At 40.3% G+C, this 25,237-nt stretch overlaps 2 protein-coding genes across 2 annotated transcripts in view; one reads left to right on the forward strand and one right to left on the reverse strand.

Moving 5' to 3' along the window:
- Positions 1 to 2,805: 2,805 nt before the first annotated feature.
- Positions 2,806 to 13,172, reverse strand: LOC115223910 (glutathione peroxidase-like). Its single transcript, XM_029794639.2, has 6 exons — positions 13,007 to 13,172; positions 11,712 to 11,788; positions 10,443 to 10,590; positions 8,826 to 8,974; positions 6,681 to 6,765; positions 2,806 to 3,065 (listed from the first exon to the last, which is right to left on the reverse strand). Exons 1-6 carry the CDS (start codon positions 13,082 to 13,084, stop codon positions 3,033 to 3,035), a joined length of 570 nt encoding a protein of 189 aa, XP_029650499.1. The 5' UTR covers positions 13,085 to 13,172; the 3' UTR covers positions 2,806 to 3,032.
- A 1,730-nt stretch (positions 13,173 to 14,902) lies between these two features.
- Positions 14,903 to 25,237, forward strand: part of LOC115223909 (DNA-directed RNA polymerases I, II, and III subunit RPABC1) — a 34,853-nt gene continuing 24,518 nt past the window's right edge. The window contains exons 1-3 of the mRNA XM_029794638.2: positions 14,903 to 15,059; positions 17,188 to 17,276; positions 18,561 to 18,622. Of these exons, the coding sequence (XP_029650498.1) occupies positions 15,003 to 15,059; positions 17,188 to 17,276; positions 18,561 to 18,622 (208 nt within the window). The 5' untranslated portion in view covers positions 14,903 to 15,002. The remainder of the gene's footprint in view (positions 15,060 to 17,187; positions 17,277 to 18,560; positions 18,623 to 25,237) is intronic.

Consider the following 25,237-nt stretch of genomic DNA (forward strand, 5'->3'; position numbering starts at 1 on the left):
CCTGCTGAGTGGAGGACTGAGTGTGCCATGGTTGCAAGGTAAAGACTTATGCTGAAGCTGTGACATCTCAAGCAATTCCTTGATGATGAAAATGTCTGATGTGGTCTACAGTCAGAGGAAGAAGGCTCCATAATGGCCTTTTCTAGAGGGTTAGTGGTGGTCAAAAGTGACAATGTTCTTGGGGAAAAATGAGTGTCAATGAAAACCAACTGGCTGGTCTATTTCAGATTTTCAGGCAAGGACCCATGGATAATTTGAAGACATTCCTGGCCTGGCTGTGCTGCAGGGGAACATTGCCAGTACAAGATGTGAAAATGCTGTGAGCCAAGCCATTTCAAGATGCAAATGGGAAAACGAAACTGCTCCACATGCACTTGACAACAGATGATCATTGCTGTGAGTTCTTCTTGAATGCCTACTGTCACATGTAGGATGAATTCACAGCTATCAGCTGAGTCCATTGTCCCACCATCTTCTTTTGGCAGCAAAGTTCAAATCCCACTAAGGTGAATTTAACTTTTTATCATTTCAGGGTCAATAAAATAATGTACAAGTGTAAACATGAGACCAGCTGCAGTATTGGTGTATATTATAAAAAGTACAGAGGGGGGGGGGGTCATGGATGAGTGGTAACATGGGACCAGTGGTGGTGTCTCAGGTGGACTGGCAACCAGGTTTCAGGGTTTGCTTAAGACAGATCCCTAACATAAAATAATGGGATCGGGTCATGGGTAAAATGACAACTCAGAAAAAGCACGAGTTTCAGTGCTAAATTTGCATTCATGCACGCACACACACACACATGTATGAGTGTGCATGTAACACACACATCTTTCATACCACATAGTAACTTAGGTTTTGGCCCAGCATCACGTCTTAATAATACCACCTGTAGAAGTCTTTGGAATCAGAAGCCACTCAAGAAAGGGAATTATTTGAGATGTTGGTGCTTTGTCTGCTATACCTTGGAAGAATATGCCATCATTTAATATCCATTTTTCATGCTGGCATGGTTTGGACAGTTTGATAAGAGCTCCCTGGGTTCCATGTCTGGCTTGGCATGGTTTCTACGGCTGGATGCCCTTTCTAGTGTCAACCACTTTACAGAGTGTACTGGGTACGTTTTACATGACACCAGCACCCATCATCCCACAGCTCAGCTGAAGAGGGATGTAAGGGACATGGCTGTATGGAAGGATAATTCTAAATACCTTCATATGTCTTCTCATGCACAACAAACCACCAGAAGTCTCAGTTCCTTGTCATCCTCTCTGAAAATCTTTTCTCACTACTTCATCCCATGTCTGCCCCTTCCACTTGTTCTCTCCACAATTAGAGATTGGCCCTTCTTCATACAACCGTCCACATCCATATGCAACACATAACACACTGACATTACCCATCCAGCAAAGCATACTGGCTTCATTTCTTTCAAGCCTTCACATGTCCTCTGTAGTCACAGCTTATGTTTCACTGCCATGTAGCACAGCTCTTCATACACAGGCATCAAACGATGTGCTTTTCATTCTGAGGGAGAACCCCTTTTTTACTAACACAGGTAGAAGCTCCCTGAACTTTGCCCAACAAGTTCTAATTCGAGCAGCTAGGCTTTCAGAACAGCCTCCACCACTGATAACTCAATCCTGTTATGGTGCCTTTCTTTTTTCCTTAGGAATATCGCTGAATCAGGCAGGACCATTTGAGGTAAAAAATAAAAGTTATCATGAAAATGTTATGCAATCGAGGGTTTATTTTTGAAGCGGGTTGGTGAGGGAGGATTTGTGAACTCGGTACCAGCATTGTTTGCTCAGAATTAAGAGGTGTTGTTTTCCACGTTACAAATGTTTTGCATAAATAAGCTAGAAGGTATTTTTAGCTCCATACCCTCACCACCAAACACAATTTCCCATCGACCAAAATAAATTTCTATGCAGTTGCCATGGTAACATCTCTAAATATTTCTGGTTAAAGAAACCCACCACCATCAAGTCCTAAGAAGCTCAAGGTAGTGATCAATCATGACTCTCATGATATTTTCTGATTTAAATAAAAACATATTTTCTCATGCCATAACAACCACCACCACCACCACCACCGCCATCAATGAATGAGCCCTTAGCAAGGAAGAGCAGCTGGTTCTGCCAGAAACACCAGTTGAATATTCAACTACACTGTTTCTCAAACACCCCTACCTACCCCCACATTAGTGAAATTTATTCCCCCCCCCACCCACCCACATCACCACCTTTATTAATTAGAAAAAAAAAAAAATCAAAATAACTCTTCAGTCTTCTTCCCAGTGCTGGATGAATAATTTGCACCCCTTTCCAACCCTGGCAGCCCCCCTGTGTCCTACTGCCATTGTTATGTTGTTGGATAGAATGTCTTGTGGTATTTGTTCCGGGTTCAAATCCCCCAGAAGTCAACTTTGTTCTTCAGGATCAATAAAAAAAGTACAAACCCTAGGCAATGGACTGACAGACCCATGCCAAATTTGAATTGGTCCCTTGCATTTTGACACTGACACCAACAATGACATACCTACCTCAAGTACCCTACACATGGTTGCCCTTCCTCTTACACCATTCTTGATTTTAAGAAAATTCATCCCACATCTTCAGATGTTGAACCAAAATACCTTGTGGTATTTACTCTGCCCGAGTTGTACTGACACTCGCCTTTGTCGCTCACCTGTAGAAATACAGTGTACCAGTAATTACTGGTCCATGTAATTAACAGCAGTTCCAGAATTGAAGATAAATATTTAATTAAAGAAAAATATTAATGAATCAAGCAACAACAACACTGAGTGACTGAACTAATTTTATTGCTTTAATTAAATAATAAAAAAAAAATTCATGAAGTGAAGGAGGGACAAACAGACAGACATCAAAACAGTGTTGACCAAAATGAGAGAAACCAGAGAAATCAGGGGTTTCCTACCAAGGAATGGTTTTAGGAAACTTCCTTCATAAGTTACGTCAGAATGGTCAACACCGTAGAATGTCAGTCTGAGAGAGTAAGGGGTTTGGTTACCAATAAATAGCCAAGTCTTTTTCTATTTCCTGAAAAGACAAGAGACAGACAGGTAATTAGATAGATAGATTGATTGATATATATATATAGATATATATATATATATATATATATATATTATAGAGAGAGAGAGAGAGAGAGAGAGAGAGAGAGAGATAGAAAGAGATAGACAGACAGACAGATGTGCGAGAGAGAGAGCAGATATAGAAAGGTAGTCAGACGATGGAACCATTCCTACACTGGCAGAATGCTCAATGCTATTTCTTCTGCATCTTTGCATTCTGAGTTCAGATGCTGCCAAGACAGATTGCCTTTCATCCTTTCAGAAGTCATTAAAATAAGGAACAGTTGAGCACTGGACTCAATGTAATTGACTCCCGTCTCCCCTCAAAAAATAGCTGGCCCTGTGCCAAAACTAGAAATTATAACCTTTCTTCCTATTTACGGTGCAATCCTCTGGCTTGCCAGCTTCTGTCAAAGCATTCAACCCATACCAGCATGGAAGACATATGTTAAATGATGATGCTCTACCTATCTCTATCTACACATATACACACACACACAGGAACGAGAGCTCCTCACACTAAGGGAGACAATGTGTACTTGACCTCTCTTACCATGAGTCTGCATATTTTATAGTAACCTGACTCAACCATTGCAAATGGAATCGAATTCGAGTCTGACCTCATTTCATTCTGTCTCATAAGTTTGGAATTGCCTGACTGAAAACGAGCCAACCAGCTCAAAACTGAGTCAGTCGCGTGATCTTGTGGTCTGCTAGAGGATGATTCACTCCCCGCCCCCGCTAGCAATATATACTGTATAAATAAGGTGTATTACCACACCGATAACCAGCTGGTGGAGGATCTGCCTGGGGTTAAACTAGTAGTAAAATGCAACAGCCACTTTGATTTGGCGATTAACTTTACTCTGATCTCTTCTCGAAATTTTACAGCTGGCAATTTTGCTCATATAAATATACAAAGGCATAGGAGTGGCTGTGTGGTAAGTAGCTTGCTTACCAACCACATGGTTCTGGGTTCAGTCCTACTGCGTGGCACCTTGGGCAAGTGTCTTCTACCATAGCCTCGGGCCGACCAAAGCCTTGTGAGTGGATTTGGTAGATGGAAACTGAAAGAAGCCTGTCATATATATATGTATATGTATAGATATGTATGTGTGTGCCTATACGTTTGTGTGTCTGTGTTTGTCCCCCCCCAACATCACTTGACAACCGATGCTGGTGTGTTACGTCCCCCGTAACTTACAAAGAATAAGTCCTGGGGTTGATTTGCTTGACTAAAGGTGGTGCTTCAGCATGGCCATAGTCAAGAAAAAGCGTAAAGCATATATATATATATGTGCATTTAAATGTGTATATATATAGAGATGCAGGAGAGGCTGTGAAGCTCGCTTCCTAACCACGTGGTCTTGTGTTCCGTCCCATTGCACAGCACCTTGGCAAAGTGTTTCCTACTGTAGACCCAAGTTGACCAAAGCTTTGTAAAGGGATTTGGTAAACAGAAACTGAAAGAAGCTTGGTGTGTGCATGTGAATACACACACGTGTTTGTCCCACATCACCACTTAACCAGTGTTGGTTTGTTTACATCCCCACAACATGGTCTGGGAGAAGACACCAACAGAATAAGTAACAGATTTAAAAACATAAGTGCTCAATCAATTTGTTTGACTAAATCCTTTAAAGTAGTGCCCCAGCATGGTCGCTTTCAAATGAATGAAACAAGTAAAACATGTACATACATATGTATATATGTAATATACATTTGTTAATGTGTATATATATATATATATATATGTGTATGTATATATATATATACATAACCATTTACGTATCAAGGTACATACATCATTAATAGGCCAGTTACTGAAGTATTTGTCCTGAGATAACATTTCATGATTTGGGTTTTAAAAACAATAACTGTTTCAACTGCATATACCAGATAACACACACACACACACACACACACACACACACTCACACTCACTCACACACACACACACACACACACACTTAACCTCCACTTTTCCATTCCCACATTAGCGTGGCTGTTGTGGCAGGTTTTCCTACAGCTGGACACCCTCCTTGTTGCTATCTTCCCGTGACCAGAAAGATCTCGGAAGAGACAAAGGACGCCGCTTGTCATGGCAGTGGCACTTGTTTACAAGATCCAGAAAAAAGGAGACATCAACACACGCATACAAACAGGCTTTGGTAGGCCCAGGGTTATAGCAGAAGACATTCCCAAGGTGCCATGAAGTGGGTATGAACCCAAAACCATGTGGGAAGCAAACCTCAACTACACAGCCACTCCTGTGCCCCCTTTTGTATATCAAAGAGCAAGTATGGTTTCATGGGGACAGAGTTTGCCTTATTACTGTTTGGTCTCAAGTCCTGACTGTCTGTGAATCCCCTTGGGTAAGTGACTTCTATTACTGCTGAGGGACAGCCAATGCTTCATGAGTGAAATTGGTAGGTGGAAACTGTTGAGAAGCCTGGCATTTATAAGTGTACATGAAGTGTTTGAATGTTTATAATCTGTATCTTGTAATGAGAGCATTGAGTTTAAAATTCAGTCAAGTTTCTTGTCAGAAAACAAAAAAAAAAACAAAACAAATAAACTCAACCTTGAGATCAGCATTTTGAAAAATGAGTGGAAGAAATAATCTTTATTGAATCATCATCATCATCGTTTAACGTCCGTTTTCCATGCTAGCATGGGTTGGACGGTTCGACCAGGGTCTGGGAAGCCAGGAGGCTGCACCAGGCTCCAGTCAGATCTGGCAGTGTTTCTACAGCTGGATGCCTTTCCTAATGCCAACCACTCCGTGAGTGTAGTGGGTGCTTTTTACGTGCCACCGGCACAGAAGCCAGTCAAGGCGGCGCTGGTATCGGCCACGTTCGGATGGTGCTTTTTACGTGCTACGGCACAGGGATCACAACTACAGTTTCCATTGATTTTTGATGTTGATGTACTTGACACAACAGGTCTCCTCAAGCACAGGGTCGAAACAGTGTTTCTTTACTTGTCACCTGCACAGGGGTCAGTCCAGCGGCACTGGCAACGGCCGGGTGCCAGTCATAGGATTTGAATAAAAGGGAAAAATTATACAATGGATCGAATTATTGTTTTTGTCTTCGATCAGTAAATTGCTATTTCCTATTTGCTTCTATCTAGAAATCAAGGGAGATAACTATTCTCTTCAAACGTGGCTTTTGTGATATTTGGAAACTGACTTATTTTTCATTCCATTTCAAACAGATTCAGCAGAGAGTTGCTGAAACAAAAATATCATTATAGCAAATATTCTGTTGTCAGTTTGCTTGACATTAACCACTTGAGCATGTCCCCTGGTGGCTAACAATATGTGTATCTCTGATCACGAGCATCATAGAGATTTGCATAAATGTAACAAAAGCAAAGTTTGAAGGAAATATTAGTAATTTCTCATACTGGGGTTAAGTAAATAGGGGGGAAAAAACAGTTGCTACCCAAGGACAAACACTGTGTTATCAAGGGAAAGGCATCCAACTGTAAAACAATGCCTCAATATCATTTAAGAAACAAATAAAAGACCAGCTTAGCATTGTTAATGGCAGAAGAGGAAAGCGTCAAGAGTCACCTTTGGGGCTGTTTTTGGACCATAACGTTTCACAGGAACACCTTCTTTGTTGATGAGGAATTTGGTCAAATTCCATTTGATGCCACTGCAACATGAAATACAAATAAATACACTTTAGTTTATTCTTTTAACAGTTTCAGTCAATGGACATCGACCATTCTGGAGCATTACCAGCAAGTATTTTAGTCAGTTATATCAATGCTGGTATTTAATCCTGGATTAAATGGCTGAGGAGTTAACCAGTTCACTTTGTAAACCTGAAGTCTTGAGTTCAATTTGACTGTGGAGCAACTTGGGTGAATGCAAGTCACCAAAGAGAAACTGTGTGGAAACTTGGTGAATGGAATGCAAAGCTGTGATTCAAAGTTGGGCCTGAGGACAAGAGAGGAAGACCCAGTCAGAGGGAACTGGCATGTGCCCAAATTGGATAGCAGGACCGCATGGTGTGATGCTAGCAGCATTGCGATAGGAGTTGTGTTGGAAATTGGAGGTACCAAAGAGGAGGATGCTGCCTGGCTTCAAAAAGCAGACGACCACAACCACATCAATGTTGCTGAGTTGGATACAGTGCTGAAGGGAGTGAATTTGGCCGTGAAGGATCAGTAACCACTGACAAGAAGTGGGTGTGAACCAAAGGGGCCGCAGAAAAACAAGTGAAGTGCCACCTAGGGATTCTAGGGGAGCTGATTGGCAAGTTTGGCCTGAAGCTGAATGTGGTCTTTGTGCCTTCAGAGAGAAACAAGGCAGATGCTCTAACCAGGGTAAAAAAAGGCCTGGTTAGGGGAGCCAGAAGAATCAAAGCAAGGGGTAGCCATGGTGTGTCAGTTAAATGACCCCGAGCTGAGGAGACTGCATGCCATGCATATGGGCATGGATAAGACCCTGTATCTCGCCAGGAGGGTTGACGCCAACATTACCAGATGGAGCATCCAAAAGGTAGTCGGGAACTGTGACAGGTGTCAATCCATCGACTCTGCCTCGGATGTACTTTAGCAGGGAAACATCTTGGTAGAGCACAACTGGAGATGATTAGCAGTGGATGTAACACACTACTGGCAGGGGACGTATGCCTCGATGGTTGATTGTGGGCCAGGCCGGATGGCCATTTGGAGGGAATTGAGGACAGGTACTGTGGCCGAGATGGCACATATTCTAAACGAGGTATTCTTAGAGCATGGCCCTCTGGGTGAATTGCTGATGGACAACAGCACAGCGTTTCATTCAGAGGTGCTGAAGAAGATGCTTGACAGGTGGAAAGGGCACTGCTTTTCCAGAGCAGCATAGAGGCCGAGTGGAAATGGGATCCTGGAGAGACATCATTGAATGATCAAGGCCATGGCAGAGAGGGGACATGTCCCACTGCTGGAAGTGATGTTCGGGTACAATGTCACCCCGATCAGGACAGGCCGAAGAGTCTGTGCCACGTAGTGATAATCAAATATGAATGGCAGCATCCAAGTAAACCATAGAGATGCCCTGTAGAAGAGAGAGGGCCTGACTTCGTGGAGGTGGGAGATGAAGTCTGGGTGAAGCCACCAAAGGCACCCTGCACAATTCAGTTGAAGAGAGAAATAGTGACGGCTGTTAAGTCCCAAAACAATATCTCTGTGGATGGAATGCTGCGTCATCTCTTGGACGTTCATAGGATTGTCGCTTCCTTGGATGATGATTGTGGAGAAAAGGAAGAGAATGAGGTTCCCAGTTTAAGAAGATCATGACATGCAAGGCGCCCACCCAGGTGGGTGGTAGATTTCGACATGGAGTAAAGTGAGGAAGTGATCTTTGAGATCAGGGGGGGGGGGGGATGAGCTGCAAGAAGAGGGCCACGACGTCAATGGTCAAGGGACAGACTGGAAGAGGAAGCATGAGAAGTGCCGGGGGAGACAGGATGAGGTTGGGCTCTTGTAGCTGGCCAAGGCATCGTGAACAGGTGTCAGGGGATTCAATCCTGGGTTGATCAGATAGCAGCAGATGACAGGGTAGGGTAGGATCACTGGAGTGACCACTAGACAAGCAGAGCTGAGAGAAGGTAGGTGAACTTCTTTTCATTTCCCACGCATGACAGACATATAAAAAAAAATCTGAAATTAGTAAATTGGTACTAAATTATTGAGGAAAATAATGAAGTTCAGAAAAGTTCCTTACTCAGTGATAAATCCAGGCTGTTCTTTTTTCAAAAATGTCCACAAAGGGTGAGCTGACTTGCCATTCACATCGATTTTACTGAACATATCAAAGGAAACGTGATATTTTTTACTAACAAAATCTTTGATTTCTTCGTTAGTTCCAGGTTCCTAAAAGAAACAAAAACAATTTTTGATGCACAAAAATCTCCATCAATTCTAACAATTTCCTATTTTACTTCCAGACTAGAATCTGAGGTGCATTTCAGTGCTTGTACATAGTTGTTTTATCGGCTAGAAAGAGCAGAAAATCTCCCTCATCTTATACCCTACTATCTAATACAGAATACAGTAGCACCATGGACACATCTACTGCTGCAGTAGAGGGTAACCTCACCAAAGAGAGGTTGTAAAAAAATGATTTTCTAATATAGAAAGAAGACCCCCAGTTTTAGGTGCAGGGAGCTGCTGATTAGATTTTCTCCAGTAGATGACAGGTATTTGGCTTGATAGACACAGCACTGTTGTGGGATGCTCTAACGATTCTGCCAATTGTCTTCCTTTAGGCACATAGCAATTGTTAGTGGATGCGTTTAGTCAATTTGATTGATCCCACAACTTGACTGATACTTTATCAATCCCCAGAAGGATTGATAAGGAGGGGACTAGTCGAGTATATTGATCCCAGTGTTTCACTGGTACTTAGTTTATCGACCTCAAAAGGACGAAAAGCAAAGCTGACCTAGGCGAAATTTGAACTCAGAACGTTAGCAATGGGCAAAATACTGCTAAGCATTTTATCTGGCTTGCTAACAATTCTGCCAGCTCATCATCTAAATATTAATACTAATACTAATACTAATCCTTTCTACTATAAGCACAAAGATTGAAATTTGGTGGGGGTGGGTTGTTGATTACATTGACCCTAGGGTTTAACTGGTGCTTTATTTTATTGACCCTGAAAGGATGAAATGCAAAGTCGACCTCGTCAGAATTTGAACTCTGAATGTAACAATGGGCGAAATTCCGCTAAGCATTTTGTCTGGCGCAGTAACAACTCACTCAGCTCGCTGCTGAATAATTTACAGTTCATCTTTGTGCAAAGGCCAGGCTAACTTCAGAAATTTAGATTATCGCTAATAAAATAATATTGAAAATTTAAAGCTGATCGGACAAGAGTTGCCTCCCTTATATCACTGATTTAAAAAAAATTAGAATCACTCCGCTGGGGACAATAAGGGGACAACCGAGGGAGAAAGATCGATTTCAGATACAGGCTTGGCTCGAATATTCCTCAGAAAGTGGACATTAACTGCGACCTCTTTGAGTGGCATTTCATTTGTTACGGAGTCCTAGACGAAATGCCACCCAAGGAGGTCAAAGTGAGATTTGAACTCAGAATTTACCAAAATCCCAGAATCCTGACCCCTTTTAAGACTAAACAAAAACAATTTTAGAAAAATAATATTAAAAAAATATAATCATCTTTAAAATGTTTTTTGTTTCATGAGCTAAATTTTTAAAATTAAAAAAAAAACCCTTATCTTGTGAAACCCCTAAATTTTATCTCAGAATTTTGGGCATCCTGTGAAGAAACTTTGAGAAAATTTGTCTTAGAATAAAGAGTTAGAGAACTTACCTGGGAAGCAAATTGGTTACATGGGAAGGCTAGAATACGAAGACCCTTAGACTCACCATACTTTTGATAAAGTTCTTCTAACTGTGTGTAGTTAGAGGTGGTTAAGCCTCATTTGCTTGCAACATTGACAATTATGGCCACATGGCCCCTAAAATGGATAAAGGAAATCAGAAACAAAGATGTGAGATAACAGTATAACAAGTGAAAGGATCAAAACAAAAATTTAAATAATAATTGCAAGTACCTCAGGTTTCAAACGGGGCCAGCATATCCCTGTGGTGACCAAAAGTGTAACAGCAAGGGCACCTGGCATAAAATACCGACTTAAAATATCTAACCCTTACTGGCATGGAAAAGTGGACGTAAACTGACAATGGTTAGATGACCGGTCTTTTATTTTATCAACTCCCAGAAGATGAAAGGCAAAGTCGACTTTGACGTGATTTCAACTCAAAACATTTTGTTTGATGCCCAAACTCAGCCATCCACCACTAATAATAATTGCTTCTGATTTAGAAACAAGGCCAGCAATTTTGAGGAGAGGGTCTAGTCACTGCCATCCACTCGAGTCCGGATCTAGGATTTCATCTTTTAACTCCAGAAGGGATGAAAGGTTCTGCTTCACATTCTTAGGTTAACTCAGGCAATCTCATATTGAAAGGTCGACTACTAACACTCTGCTGAGAAGACAGATGGAATGGTCATTACTGGAATGATTTTCATGGATCAGCTAAATGAAGGCTGAGCCAAAGTTAAATAAGGCTTCCAAATTACTAGAAATAGCAAGCAAATCTCCTACAAATTATACCCAATATTTACAAAACATCGGTAAAGAGTTATAAGCATTGGTAACCGCATGGCACCAGGATCAATCCTAATGCACAGTTCCGTGGATAAGGGTCTTCTAGAAAGAATCTAATCCAACCGTTGAGGGTAAACTGGATTAATGGAAACACAGAATCTAATGCAACCTTTGAGGGTAAACTGGATTAATGGAAACACAGAAGTTTGTTGGATGAATTGAACCTGTCCTTCGGTGATCAATATAAACTGTGGCCTGGATTACTGCCACCACGTAACTGTTGCAAAGAGAAGGACTCTTAGTTTGACAATAACGAACAAGTGAATTTCTCCAGCCCCCCACCCACACTACCCCATTCATCACTTTCCTCTGTCTCAAAGACTCAGCAAACAGTTCATGGGCTAATTGAGTCTGGGAATAAGAATGGAAGTCCATGGCTGGAACCCTTTCGAAAACAAATCACTTACCGGTATTTCTCCAGAGACACTTCTTGTCCATCAATAGTCTTAGCAGAAAAGTCGTAGATGGTTTTAGCTGTCAAAGGCTGAAATAACAAACAAATCATTAAATAAGCCTTAATTAACTTGGGGCAATCTTTTGTCCAAATCAAAGGTCACGAACATCAACTACGACATAGAAGGCATGGCAATGTGGTTCCACATTTGATCCCATTGTGCAATGGCCCAGACGAGTGTCTTCTACAAAAGCTGCAGATGGGTTAACATTTCAAGAGTGGAATTAGGTAAGTGGAAATTATACAGAAGCCCAGTAAACACACACATGTATAGCATTGTTTTTAACATTAACCTTTCCATTCTCGCATGCGCCAGAGGGAATTCACCAAGCCAAATCTTGTCTGATTTTGATGTCCATCTCATCAACCTTTGCTTCTTGCCAAACTAGGTGATATTCCCCACCCGTCAACAGGACCTTTTTTTTTTTCATGAAAGATTGCAAACGAACACAACTGCGTTTGTTTATGTGTGAGGACACTGGAATCTACACACCCTTTCTAAAATGTTGACTTATTAGAATATGTATAATATATAAAGTCTTTTATATATCTAAACTTTTATAAATTATGGATTAAAAAAAACAACTTTCTGTTTGAAGTAAAGGGTACGAAAAAAAAAAAGATTTAAAAGAAATTACGACCAAAACGGAGAAAATCCAACATTGTCAGACAGCAATTCCGAAAGTCCAACTCTATTTTCCTTTCTCGGGTTCATCATTAACTTATTAAAAATAGCGTTGAAGAAAATAAGAGATTTTACTAGGAATGAAGGAGACGCATTTGGAAAAGCAAAAATACGATTATTTGAGTGAAAATATAACCAGATGGAAACTTATTTGGTAATAAAGTCGTCAATTTACTTGGCATATATGAATGTAGATATAGATAAATGGGGACAAATGCAGTTTCGCCCGAGGGTTCAGGATGATCGCTTTTAAAATTAAAAGGTAACTGAAGGATTCAATACAAATGAAATATGATATTGTCAGGGACTTCGAAGGTCCGTCGAGTAATGTGGCTTGTGCAGACAGAGTCAGAAAAACTTCGAAATCACTGTTACTAAAAGGATTCTAGAGAGGATCTTTCGGAAACGAAACTGAACACAGAGACCCGCGTGGGTGTATATTGACATCGGTCACAATTATTTCATTTATACACTCATGTAGGTTTCGTTTTGCAATGCGGAATAATAAAGGCAAAGGCCAAATAAATAATTATGTCAACAAACAAGAAAATAGAATTCCTTACGTTGCTTGATAAATTACAAGAAAGCGGTTTGGCCGCCAAAAAGCCGGTCAATAAGACCCGACCCAAGGAAGTCATCATTTTTGCATCGACGGAGTTTGCAACAAAACAAGAAAACACCAGAACCGTTCTCTCTCTCTCTCTCTTCCCCCTCTCACACTATTCATATATATATCTTCCTCTCTCTTCCCCCCTTTCACACTATTCATATATATCTTCCTCTCTCTTCCCCCCTCTCACACTATTCATATATATCTTCCTCTCTCTTCCCCCCTCTCACACTATTCATATATATCTTCCTCTCTCTTCCCCCCTCTCACACTATTCATATATATCTTCCTCTCTCTTCCCCCCTCTCACACTATTCATATATATCTTCCTCTCTCTTCCCCCCTCTCACGCTATTCATATATACCTTCTTCTCTAACGCATTTTTATTACCTTCATACACTCTCTCTCTCTTTCTACTCATACACAGACATGTATATATATGAGAGAGAAGGAGTTATTTATATATATATATATATATAACCCCCTCCCTCTGCCACTCATTTACACTCCTTCTCCACACTTTTTTCTGTTCTTTCTTTCCTCCCTCTTCTACTCTCCTTCCTCTCTCTCTCTCTTATTCCCTCTTCTATTCTCTTTTCTTCTCATTTCCTCTCATTCACTCCCTCTCTCACTTTACTGTTTTCTTTATCAGAAATTTGAGAACCCATTCGCCCTTGTTTCTGTCAAGGTGATCCTACGTTTTGACCTGGATGTCCCGTATCACCGTTTGTTACAACATCCAACAAATTTCTTTGCATTATTTACTCCGGTTCCCTATGTTCAGGGTTCAAATCTTGCTGTGGGCATTTTTACCTTCAACCCAAAATTCGCCCCAAAATTCCTTGTCTTGTGCCTATGTTAAAGGATCTTTTCACTTTGACCGGCAGATTTTAAAAATAATTTCTTTGTAACTAAACACTTTTAAACTTCGTATACTGGTAGAATGTGTCAACATAAAACATCTTTTTCTCTTGGCTTTCTTGAGAAAATTCTGTAGTTTGTAAGCTATTTCTTGTTTAATTTCTTGCATTTCGGCAATTTCAACCAATCAGTGACGTCTATTGAGGTGAATACAATTTCTGCGGTTGTTTGTTAATGCAGTGTCATATCAGTTTGTCACTGTTATTTGACATATTTCATATGAGTTACGTTCGTATGAATAAAAGATTATCGTTATTAAACTTTCATTAAAAAAAAGGTAAAATCCCCGTCAAAACGGAGAAATTCCAAATATGTGATCTTCCTGATCCGAAACTTCCCTCCCCACACCCCCAGAAAAAGTTTTTGTAATAAATTTCTTTAAAATCGTAATCTATGCCTTTTAAAGGGTATTTGTACAAACTTTCAAAAGACCCCCATTTTCCTGAAAGCTATGAGGGTCAAAATTCGGTTCGTGTGAATTTTCTGAAACTCTTCTTGCCAATAAATCCCTATTCTGAACCAACCGTGTCTGAGCGGAATTTGATGAAGATTTCGGTGGTGGCGATACACATCTGTAGCTATGTCGGGTTGGAAAGGTATTTTTTTCTGGCTCTTTAAGTTCAAATCCCGCTGACGTTAATTTTAAGAGGGCTACTACTAGTGAACAGTGGTCCCGGTGCGCGCACTCGCGCAAGCTAGTCATGAGCAGTCGATTCTTACCTTGTATAACAAAAATTATTTATTTTGTGTTTTATTTACTTTGCTAGGATCGACTAGTCACGACTAGCTAGCGCGGATGCACGAGTGCGCGCACCGGGACCACCGTTTTCAAGTTGTACCTCTATATGTATTTACTTTAGTTTTTACTCGTCAGAAATCTTCATTTAAGCAAGATTTTACGAAACTACGGCTGATTCGAAAACCGGAAGTCTTTATTTGCGACTCATTGCAGTTCCGGTTCCGGGGTCTGGTTTGGTTCATTTGAAATCGCAGAAAATAGAAGAAATATTCCAGCGAATTCTTGGAGATGGATGACGAACAAGAAACTTATAAATTATGGCGTATTCGTAGGACTATAATGCAGGTAAATGCTCACTGCCGTTTCTTTTTAGTTGTTTCTTTACCAACGTATTATATATTATTTATTTAAGCACGAACCACGTTGTGTTTCTCTAATTGCTGACCGTCCGGCCATCGTCAGTCCTCGGACAATCATCGAAATGAAACGTGCCTCCAGTAATATTTTAAAATAAACTTTGCACTATCTTTCGAAGGAAAGACAAGGGAACCTCGAGGAACAATAAAAAAATAAAAACTTGGTTCAGTTTTTGTTCGAAGCTTCTGAAATATATTTCGTGGATCGAATTTCACAGACGAAATAAGTTTCGATATGACTATTTATCCAAGTTCCTTAGCGGTACTCCCACTGTCGTATGTATGTATATATAAAATATGTGTAAGTAGCTTGCTTATCAACCACATGGTTCCGGGTTCAGTCCCACTGCGTGGCACCTTGGGTGTCTTCTGCTATAGCCTCGGGCCGACCAAAGCCTTCTGAGTGGATTTGGTAGACGGAAACTGTAAGAAGCTCGTCGTATGTATATATATATGTGTGTGTTTAAGCTTGTGTGTCTGTGTTTGTCCCCCCAACATCGCTTGACAACCGATGCCGATGTGTTTACGTCCCTGTAACTTAGCGTTTCGGCAAAAGAGACCGATAGAATCAGTACTAGGCTTACAAAGAATAAGTCCTGCGGTCGATTTACTCGACTAAAGGCAGTGCTTCAGCATGGCCACAGTCAAATGACTGAAACAAGTAAAAGAGCAAAGAGTATGTATAAGCTACTTGTATTGTTGGTGTGTATGTAACTGCGTGGAAGTTCTTTGTGAAAGTTTGAAAATATTACCTAAAGCAATTTCTGATAATATTGTTTTGTTTTTGTTATGGGGGAGAAAAGGCTTCTTTTTCTCATATTTTCTGCCCGAGATGCAGGAATAAATAGCGAGAGAGACTATGGATATCAAGAGATGAATGGACAGAGAAAGACTGACAAATAGAAGAAAATGGAGAAATAGGAAAAATCGGTAAATAGCGAGAAATAGCTTGACGTGTTGTGATGGTAACAGGAATTTTGACTTTGTTTGCTGAGACTACATTATTGCACGAAGTTGTAACCTGTAGACATTATTAGGTAGAATAAAGGCATTACACTCTGTATAGATGTTGACTGGATAGATGGACACTGTGAAGGAGATATTAAGTAAAGGTTGATTAGGTAAATAATTGGTTAAGCAACTATGTAGTTCACAGATGGAGCATTCCTGTGTTGTGTTAGATTGAACTGAGTAGACTAATCGTTAGTCAAACAACACATCTACTTTGTCTGTCTGCCCCAGGACTGTGCACTGCTCATTTTAACATGTATTGTGTGACATTGATTAGTGTGGGACTTGGAGTGATGAGAAAAAAGAGTGGCAAGTTGGATGGGATGGAATGATCCAGCCAGCTCTAAAGAGTAGAGGCCAAAATAGTAGCAGTACAAAAGCAGAGAGAGAAGACAGTGCAGCTTTAGGCCAGAGACTGAGGCATGTCTTCTGGTGTTGCTAAACAGTTGAGTGGCCCTTTCTGGATGCTACCTGTGAGTGCAGCTGTAACACCATCCCAAATATTAGAATAATACTCCATGTGAGCCTCAGCCAAGCTTTGGGAAGTGTTAATGATTGGTGAAGGCTAAAATCTCTTCTGGCTTGAAAAACAAGGGCTTGGCATTGGGTTGTAATGTTAACCCTTCAGCATTCAGATTACTCTGTCAAACATAATAATTATTCACCGAGCGAGAGCATTGCCAGAGTTGCTATCTGGCCTCCGTGCCAGTGGAACGTAAAATGGCACCATTCAAGCTTAATTGTTACCAGCGTCGCCTTACTGGCACCTGTGCCGGTGGCATGTATAAAAAGATTCGAGCAAGGCCATTGCCAGTGCTGCCTGACTGGCCCCCTGTGCCGGTGGCACGTAAAAGGCACCCACTACACTCTCGGAGGGGTTGGCATTAGGAAGGGCATCCAACTGTAGAAACTCTGCCAGATCAAGATTGAAGCTTGGTGCAGCCCTCAGTCAAAATCGTCCAACCCATGCCAGCATGGAAAGCGGACGTTAAACGATGATGATGATGATCTTCATTATAATAAAACCTATATCCTGCTATTTTCAGATTTGTCATGATCGTGGTTATTTGGTGACACAAGATGAATTGGACCAAACTTTAGAGGAGTTCAAAGACCAGTTTGGTGACAAACCCAGGTAATGTAACCTCTCTGCTTCCCTCCTCTCTACATCTGTACTATTGTATCTGTATAACATCTCCTTCTCCTCTCCCCCTCTGTGCCAAGGTGGAACCTCCTCCCATCGTCTATTGACACTCTTTACAACTCAGTATTATTACTTTAGACATTATTATTACTCCAGCCTTGGCAATTTTGCATAAACCTGGAATTCCATAATTCCAAATGTTATATTTTATTTGGCTTTCATGTAACATGGACATTCTGCAGTAATTTGGTTATCCCATAAGAGTGCTGCATAGAATATTTTGGTGTGTTTGATTCAGCTTTCTCTAATCTGAGTTCAAATCCAGCTGAGGTCAATTTTACTTTTTATCTTTTTGGAGTTTAAGAAAAAAAAAATACCAGACCTGTACTGAGGTTAATTGTAGTACTCTCTCTCTCTCTCTCACCATTTCTCTTTTTTCTTGCTGCTTGAAATCTGCTGTATTCAAGCCTTGGAGCAGAATAAGATCTGCTCAGTTTAAAATGCCAAAGATGTGCTATGTGTTCCCCAAAGATCTCCCTACAACTCTCTCAAGAGTTAAGGCTGCCCCATTCTTCTAACATGGATATCACTGGAAAATAAGTTTTATATTATGAAATTTTGTGTTACAGCAAGATTTTCAGTAATTCTGTTTCCGTGATGCTGGAAAGGTGTATACCCTCAGTTTTTGTACCACTGCACAAAAAACTGTTGTATGTTGTCTGTGGTCAGGACCACTGTCATTCTCCTCTTCTCAGAGAAATTTTGCAGTATGGAACATTTTGAGGTGAGATGGGGGGCATCACCAGAATTTCAAGAGTGAAGAGACCCTTCCTTGGCTTTGCAGGTCCCATACCAATGCACTGACCAGTCCTGCATATTATAGACTCTACCTGTGGCCTTATTCAATGTCAACCAAAATTCATTGTTCAAACGAGTTTGATGACATCCTTGGTTCAGTTGTTTTGTAATAATGATGGATTCATTGATAGGACTTTGTTACCATGAAGTTCTGGGTTTGATCTAGGATTCTCTTGACCCAAGATGCCACCCAACTTGGGCTAATGGATTATTTGACCTGTTAAAACTAGCAACTTAGTCTCCATTAAAACACCATCTTAAAAATGAAAAGGACACATTGCATAATGTATTCCTAGTTATATATGTATAAAAGAGAATCTTGATGTGTGGTTATTATTTCATTTCAATTAAAACACTGTTAATGATGATGAAGTTTACTCTTGTTAATGACAAATGTTCAATGTTTTCTCTTTATAGCGAACGTCGACCAGCCCGCAGTGATTTGATTGTTTTAGTGGCCCACAACGATGACCCTACAGGTGAGACAGAATTTTACTTACCTTGCTTCTCTCTCTCTCTCTCTCTCTCTCTCTCTCTCTCTCACATAGACACAAAGTATTCATCACATTTTGTGGGAATATTATACTCATTATATTGGCACCAATGTTAAAACCCTTATTTTTTGTCATTCCTCTTCTGTGTCACCTTTCCTCCCTCACTACTTCTCCATCAGGTCATGTATGGGTGTGTATACGTATGCATATACACACCCATACATAGATAATCTGGTTCTGTCAAGAAGTTTTTCTTTTAATGTTGTGTGTGTGTGTGTGTGTGTATATATATATATATATATATATGTGTGCATTCACATACATATATAGGTATACAGTATCTTCTCCAAAAATCCATAGTTTTTCGACAGAGGTCTGTAGACCAAACCTCACATTTAGCATTGTTATGAATTATAATATCCTATCATCAGTTTCTTTCTACAATAGTAAATAATGGGTAAAAATAAAGATATCTTATTTTGTATTGAATACAAAAATGTGGCCTGGTGTTGATAGATGGGTTCCGTCTTTACCTAATATAAACAAACGCGTCTTAATTGTTGGACATTCGTGATTAATGGATTAGACAGCAAGCAGAAATAAAGTTTGAATAAAAGCCTTTTTTGAACTGGTTTATGACAAATTTTATTCAAACTTGATTCTAAATGGATGCCAAAGTGTTCAAGATGATGCTACCAGACGACCCAACTGGGGAAGATTATATTTACTGGAAATGGATGCAAAAGCAAAAATCCTCAGTGGAGCAAGAACCTACCCCATCATCAAAGGATCTGAAACCTTCCAGGCAGCAATAGAATGCCTGGACTCAAAGTTTATAAAGAAAGGTTCAAACATAATGAAGTGCTATTAGTTATGAACTCGAAAACAAAAGGAAAATGAGTCTATAGAAGAATTTATGTCAAGCCTTCAGGTGCTGGCCAAGAAGTGTGAAATCAAGCCCTAATGGCAGACCGTTTCCGAGAAATTCTAACTGGTGATGCCTTTGTAGCTGGGCTTCATTCACCATCATTCAGACAAAGACTTTTTGAGTCATCAAATGACAGCTTAGAAACACTCTATAAGCTTGCTCAGACCATGGAGGTGGCCATTGAAGACACTCGCAACCTATTGCAAGGCTCAGCTGGTATCAATCAACTACCCCATCTCACAGCCGCTAAATCAGCATGCTTTTGGTATGGTGGAGACATCCATTTAAAAAAAAAATCAATGCCTGGCAAGAAATTCCACTTACAAAAGGTGTCAGAAGAAAGGTTACTGGGAGAAAGTTTGCCCCTCAAAAAAGCCACCAAAAACCAAACAAAACTTCCCTAAAACAGCAGCTGTCACAGAACCTGAGAGTGACTCAGAGGAAAACAGTGATGGGACCTTATCATTCGTCATTTTAACAGTTACAAACAGTACAGTACAGCTCGTACCTCTTACAATTAAGGGCAACAATACACAAGCCCTTCTTGACACGGGTTCTGACAGGACATTTATTGAAGCAAATCTTGTTGCAGTCTGGGGACTACAATACGGTTGTACCTGCCCAGAAAAAGTAAACTTGGCCAATAACACAGCACTGGGAACTGAAGGCAAACTACAACTGGGAAATAACATGTAATGCTGATTTCCCTGTGGCTGACCACCTTGTAGCTCCAATCATCATCAGAATTGATATCCTCAGTCAACACTCAGCAGTTACAATTGACTTCAAGGGCACGCTCAAACCCGTGTCATTCTGCATGTCCATGTCAAGCCCAAAATGTTCCACATACGAACTACTTCCTGGCATATAAAGACCTCTAAGCTCAAACCAATTTCAACAACTTCAAGATGCAGTCCAAGAAACACAGAGTTTATTCAGCACAGAATAGACAGGTCACTTTCAGAGGACATAATTCGGGAAAGCCGTCGACCCTGGCGAGCTCAATACTTCGTGACATTTAATGGAAGGAAGAAAAGACTAGTGATTGATCACTCGAACACTATAAATATCTACACACAACTGGATGCCTACCCTACCCCACAGATCAATGACCTTCTAATTGAAGTAGCAGCAAACAAGATTTTCAACAACGTAGGTATGACAGCTGCATATCACATCACCAGGTGGAACTCCTACCCAAAGACTATAAACTGACAGCATTCAAAGCAGGGGGGAGATTGTATGACTTTATACACCTTGTTGCAGCAATTTTCCAGTGTGTCATGGATGAATTCATAAAAGGAAACAATCTTCAAAAAACCGTTTCCAATCTAGATGACATCATCCTGAACATGATGATAACCTCAGGAGATTTATCCAGGCAGCTGAAACAGCTGGCATGAATAAGGACAAGAGTCAATTCTCTCAGGACATATTATTGGAAATTCAACAATAAAACCTGACCCTAAAAGGTATCAAGCTCTGCTAGATATGCCAGAACCAAGAACATTGAGAGAACTAAATCAAATAATAGGAATTTTTGCAGACTCACCATTCCACTTTCAAGGGCCAGAGAGAATATCAACAAAACAGGACTGCCAGAAGAAGCAAAATCAGCAATTGCATCTTTCAAGACTGCATTGGTAAATTCCGCAGTTACCGTTCCACAACCTGGACTACCACTTACCAGTGAGACAAATGCTTCTGACCTAGTCTTGGGAAGGAAGGTCAGTGGCCTTCTATTCAAGGTCCCTTTCAAAAACAGAAAAACACCAATCCATTGTTGCAAGGGAAGCCTGTGCAATTGTAGAATGTTTCCACAAATGGCGCCACTTAATACATGTTTCCCCTTCCTGCAGCATCGTCACTGATCAACTTTCGGTAGGGATAACTTTTAATAAGCAAGGGACATCAAAAATGAAAAACTTATATGCTGGCACTTGGATCTCTCAGATCTTCTTTAGACCAGGAACCCAAAACAAAGCAGCAGACACACTATCAAGATGTGCAGTAACAAGAGACACTACAACACTAGTAACCCTTCACAAACAACTGCCACCTAGGAGTGACCCATCTACTTCACTACTGTAAAGTACAAAACCTGCTGTTCTCCCTTAACGAAATCCGTGAAATGACATTCGCTTGCTCTACATGCAACAAACTCAAACCCTGCTTCCACAAACCACTTATGGGTCAATTAATACAGGCATCGGGCTCTGGGAGTGCCTCTGCATTGGCTTTGTTGGTCTCCTACCATCAACCACACAATACCGTTATTTATTGGTAATAGTCGATGAGTACTCTAGTTACCCATTTGCAAAGACATGACTACCGAAACAGTAATTTTCCATCTGTTCAACCTCTTTTCATTGTTTGGATCACCAAGTTGTATCCACTCTGACACAGGAACCCAGTTTGATAACAAGAAGCCCTGGGACTTCCTTCATGTTAACAGGACAATGATAACTAGAACATCTCCCTATCAACCTCAAGGCAATGGCCAATGTGAAAGGACCAACTGTATCTTCATGAAGACCATAAATCTAGCACTTAGTTCACTACATCTAGATAAAAGACAATGGTTGACAGTCCTTCCCATGGCACTATCAGCCATGAGAGCACTCCTCTGTACAGCTACCAACACAGCCCCCCCCCCCTCCATGAGCAAATGTTTAAATTTTCAATTAAATCATTGACAGTGGGAAACATCCTACCTGAATTCCTCCAGAATATCGGAAGCACAATACTTCATCGTTGACATCTCAGAAATAAGGGGGATCCACTTGTAGAAAACATTAAATTGGAGACGATTTCTCCCCACTTTGCATGCATACAATTTGGAAACGGATGAATAAATACAGTGTCCGCATGCCACCTCGTTCCAGCAGGACAATCTTTCAATCAAGGAAGCAAACACACAAAGAGAACCAGGGCTAACTACAAAAACAAGAGTTCAATATAGAACAACATAATCCACAAATAATAAATCGACAAGGAACCGACCCCAACAGTTCACCAATAGAAGGAATGGAGCTCACAGTCCGGCACCTGAAAACATGAGCAGATTAGCAACTGGAGAATACCTGAACGAGGATGATACTGGGAACAAAACGCCAACTGTTCAAGGACAAAAACAGACGAGAAAACTGAGATCAGGACGAATTATTAAGACCCTTTTTTATATTAAGATTTATGTTTTGAATGCACCGTGATTAACTTTTCATTCAGCAGGGAAGACTGTTATGTATTATAATATCCTATCATTAATTCCTTTCTACAGTAGTAAATGATAGATAAAAATATAGAACTCTAATTTTGTATTGAGTACGAAGATGCAGCATAGTGTGAAATGACGTTGATAGATGGAGACTGTCTTTCTTAATTTCTCAATTTTTTGTGCGTCCTGTCATAAATTTATAATCCTTTGGCATTCTTCAGCCACTGCCTGTAAAGTCAGTGTTGAATCTTGTTCTGGCTTTGTCAATATCCGAGCCCATATCTTTGCATCTTTACTTGCAGTTAATCCTTATACAATGATTAGGCATTTGAGCATGTCCCGAGTTGATACATTTAGTTTAAATTTTTCACATTCTCTGTTTACGAAATCTTCAGTTTTTTTCTTTTTTTTTTTTTCAAATTCAAGCACTCCCTGCAAATATTAAATAGTGAACTTCTTTCACTGAATATTTTAAACAACCAAAACACCCCCTCCCTCCGTATAATGGAAGGTGCTGAGTTGTCAAACTTTTAAACCAAATTTTCTCAAAACAACTTGTCCAACTGTCCCATAGGCCTCCCCTTTGAGAAACACTGATTTAACCTAAATTTGAGACACCGGCAAAAGAAGAAATAAAGATAGACTTTTTTTCTATTCCAAAGAAAAACGATTTTATTCACACAAATATGCAACCAAAGAGTTTAGGGCTGTTGACAGGGAGAACACAAACATAGTTTAAACTGTAAGCCTGGCAGGAAAGAAACGTGTCTTTAAGCAGTACAAAAACAACGAAAAATGGAAAGTGCAGTTATGTACAGGTTGATGGAAGAAAAGCAGGACAAAAACAGCTTTATCAATCGCATTCTCACCTGGAATCAATTTCTGTCATTTTTTCAAGACTTATACACGTCCTGATACCGTCGATATCTACATATCAAATTTGAGCGCAATCGGATGGAGGATGCCCAAGATCCTAGAAGACACACACACAGACAGACAGAACGGATTTTATATAATAGATAACAGGTTAATTGTAAAAATTTCGGATGGTTTTCTTGGCAGGATGTAATTCCAATAATTTTCATGTTCTGCGGGTGATAATTTCCTTAAAAGAAGTCGCACCTTCTTTTCATCCATCCAGTTTCTACATTCTTCTTTGAAAATGTCTTCATACCTTCTGAAGTATGCAGAAAACGTATTCCTTTCTTCTGGGTTATAAGTAAATTCTTGAATTGAATTAGCAAACCCCGTCTGCCGAAAATGAACCTGAAGTGTTTTTGGACTGCAACAATAATTTCAACCACTGTTGTTCTTGTTGCTGTTGTAGTTGTCGTTGCAACTGTAGCATGGAAGCTAATAAGTCTTCCATGCTAAGAACATCCACAGAGAGCTTCAAATGTCTTGTTTCCATTCTTATATCTTTCTGTTTGGATATGGACTTCACTGTGACAGTGTTAGAACACTACAAAAACCAAATCAGTAACAAATACATAACAAACTTATATCTCTTCTCAATGACTTCTGCAACTGCCTTCACAGATGCGACTGCACACACCACACTGTGCATTGCATTGTCAGTACGCATGCATCTTTATATGGTTTAGGACAGTTCACTTGCTATCCCACTGGGTTGTCAGGATTTCACAACAACATACATATATATACTAGCAGTATTGCCTGGCGTTACTCGGGTTTGTTTTGACCCTTTAGAATTGGAATGTTTGAAAAGTAAAAAAATTGCATTATGTAGCTTGTTATTCTCTTTAAGTGAACATTTTTCTGGTTGAAATACACCGAAAAATGACGACACAGCAGTCAAAAAATCGTAAAAAATAGGGATTTTCATAGAAAAAAAGCACCTTTTTGATGTAAATAATTTTTGGTGTTTACATGGTCCGATTTTAATTTTTTCTTCTATGGAATGAAGAGCAAGTCTTCTATCATACTCTCAATTTTGGTCAACTTGCGCTGCAGGGTCTCGGAGGAGATAGTGTTAGTTGAAGGCTACTAAACCTGCCACACACAGACAACTTCTGCTTTATATATAAAGATACACACTCATATAGATATGTAGATAGATATATAGATGTGTGTGCGTATTGGCATTTTGCTACCATCTCTTTGTGTTACTCTGTCTGGGTTAGCCATGTCCCTCCTCCAAAGCAAGACACCTGTTTCTGTACCTCTGTCGCAGTTAAACCTCACATCACCTGGCACAAGTGACTTGGTGACCCCACTGGTGCCACATAAGAGGCACCCCACACACTGTGAAGTGGTTGGTGTTAGGAAGAACTCTGCCAACACAGGCAGTGAAGCTTGGTACAATCCTCTGGCTTGCCAGCTTCTGTCACACAATCCAACCGATGCCAGCATGAAAAATAGACATTAAATGATGATCACACACACACACACACATGTAAACTTTCTTTCCATTATTATTTCCATATTTGTATCC

This window comes from Octopus sinensis, linkage group LG24 (genome assembly GCF_006345805.1).
Source record: "Octopus sinensis linkage group LG24, ASM634580v1, whole genome shotgun sequence".
In the NCBI taxonomy this organism is placed as follows: Eukaryota; Metazoa; Mollusca; class Cephalopoda; order Octopoda; family Octopodidae; genus Octopus; species Octopus sinensis.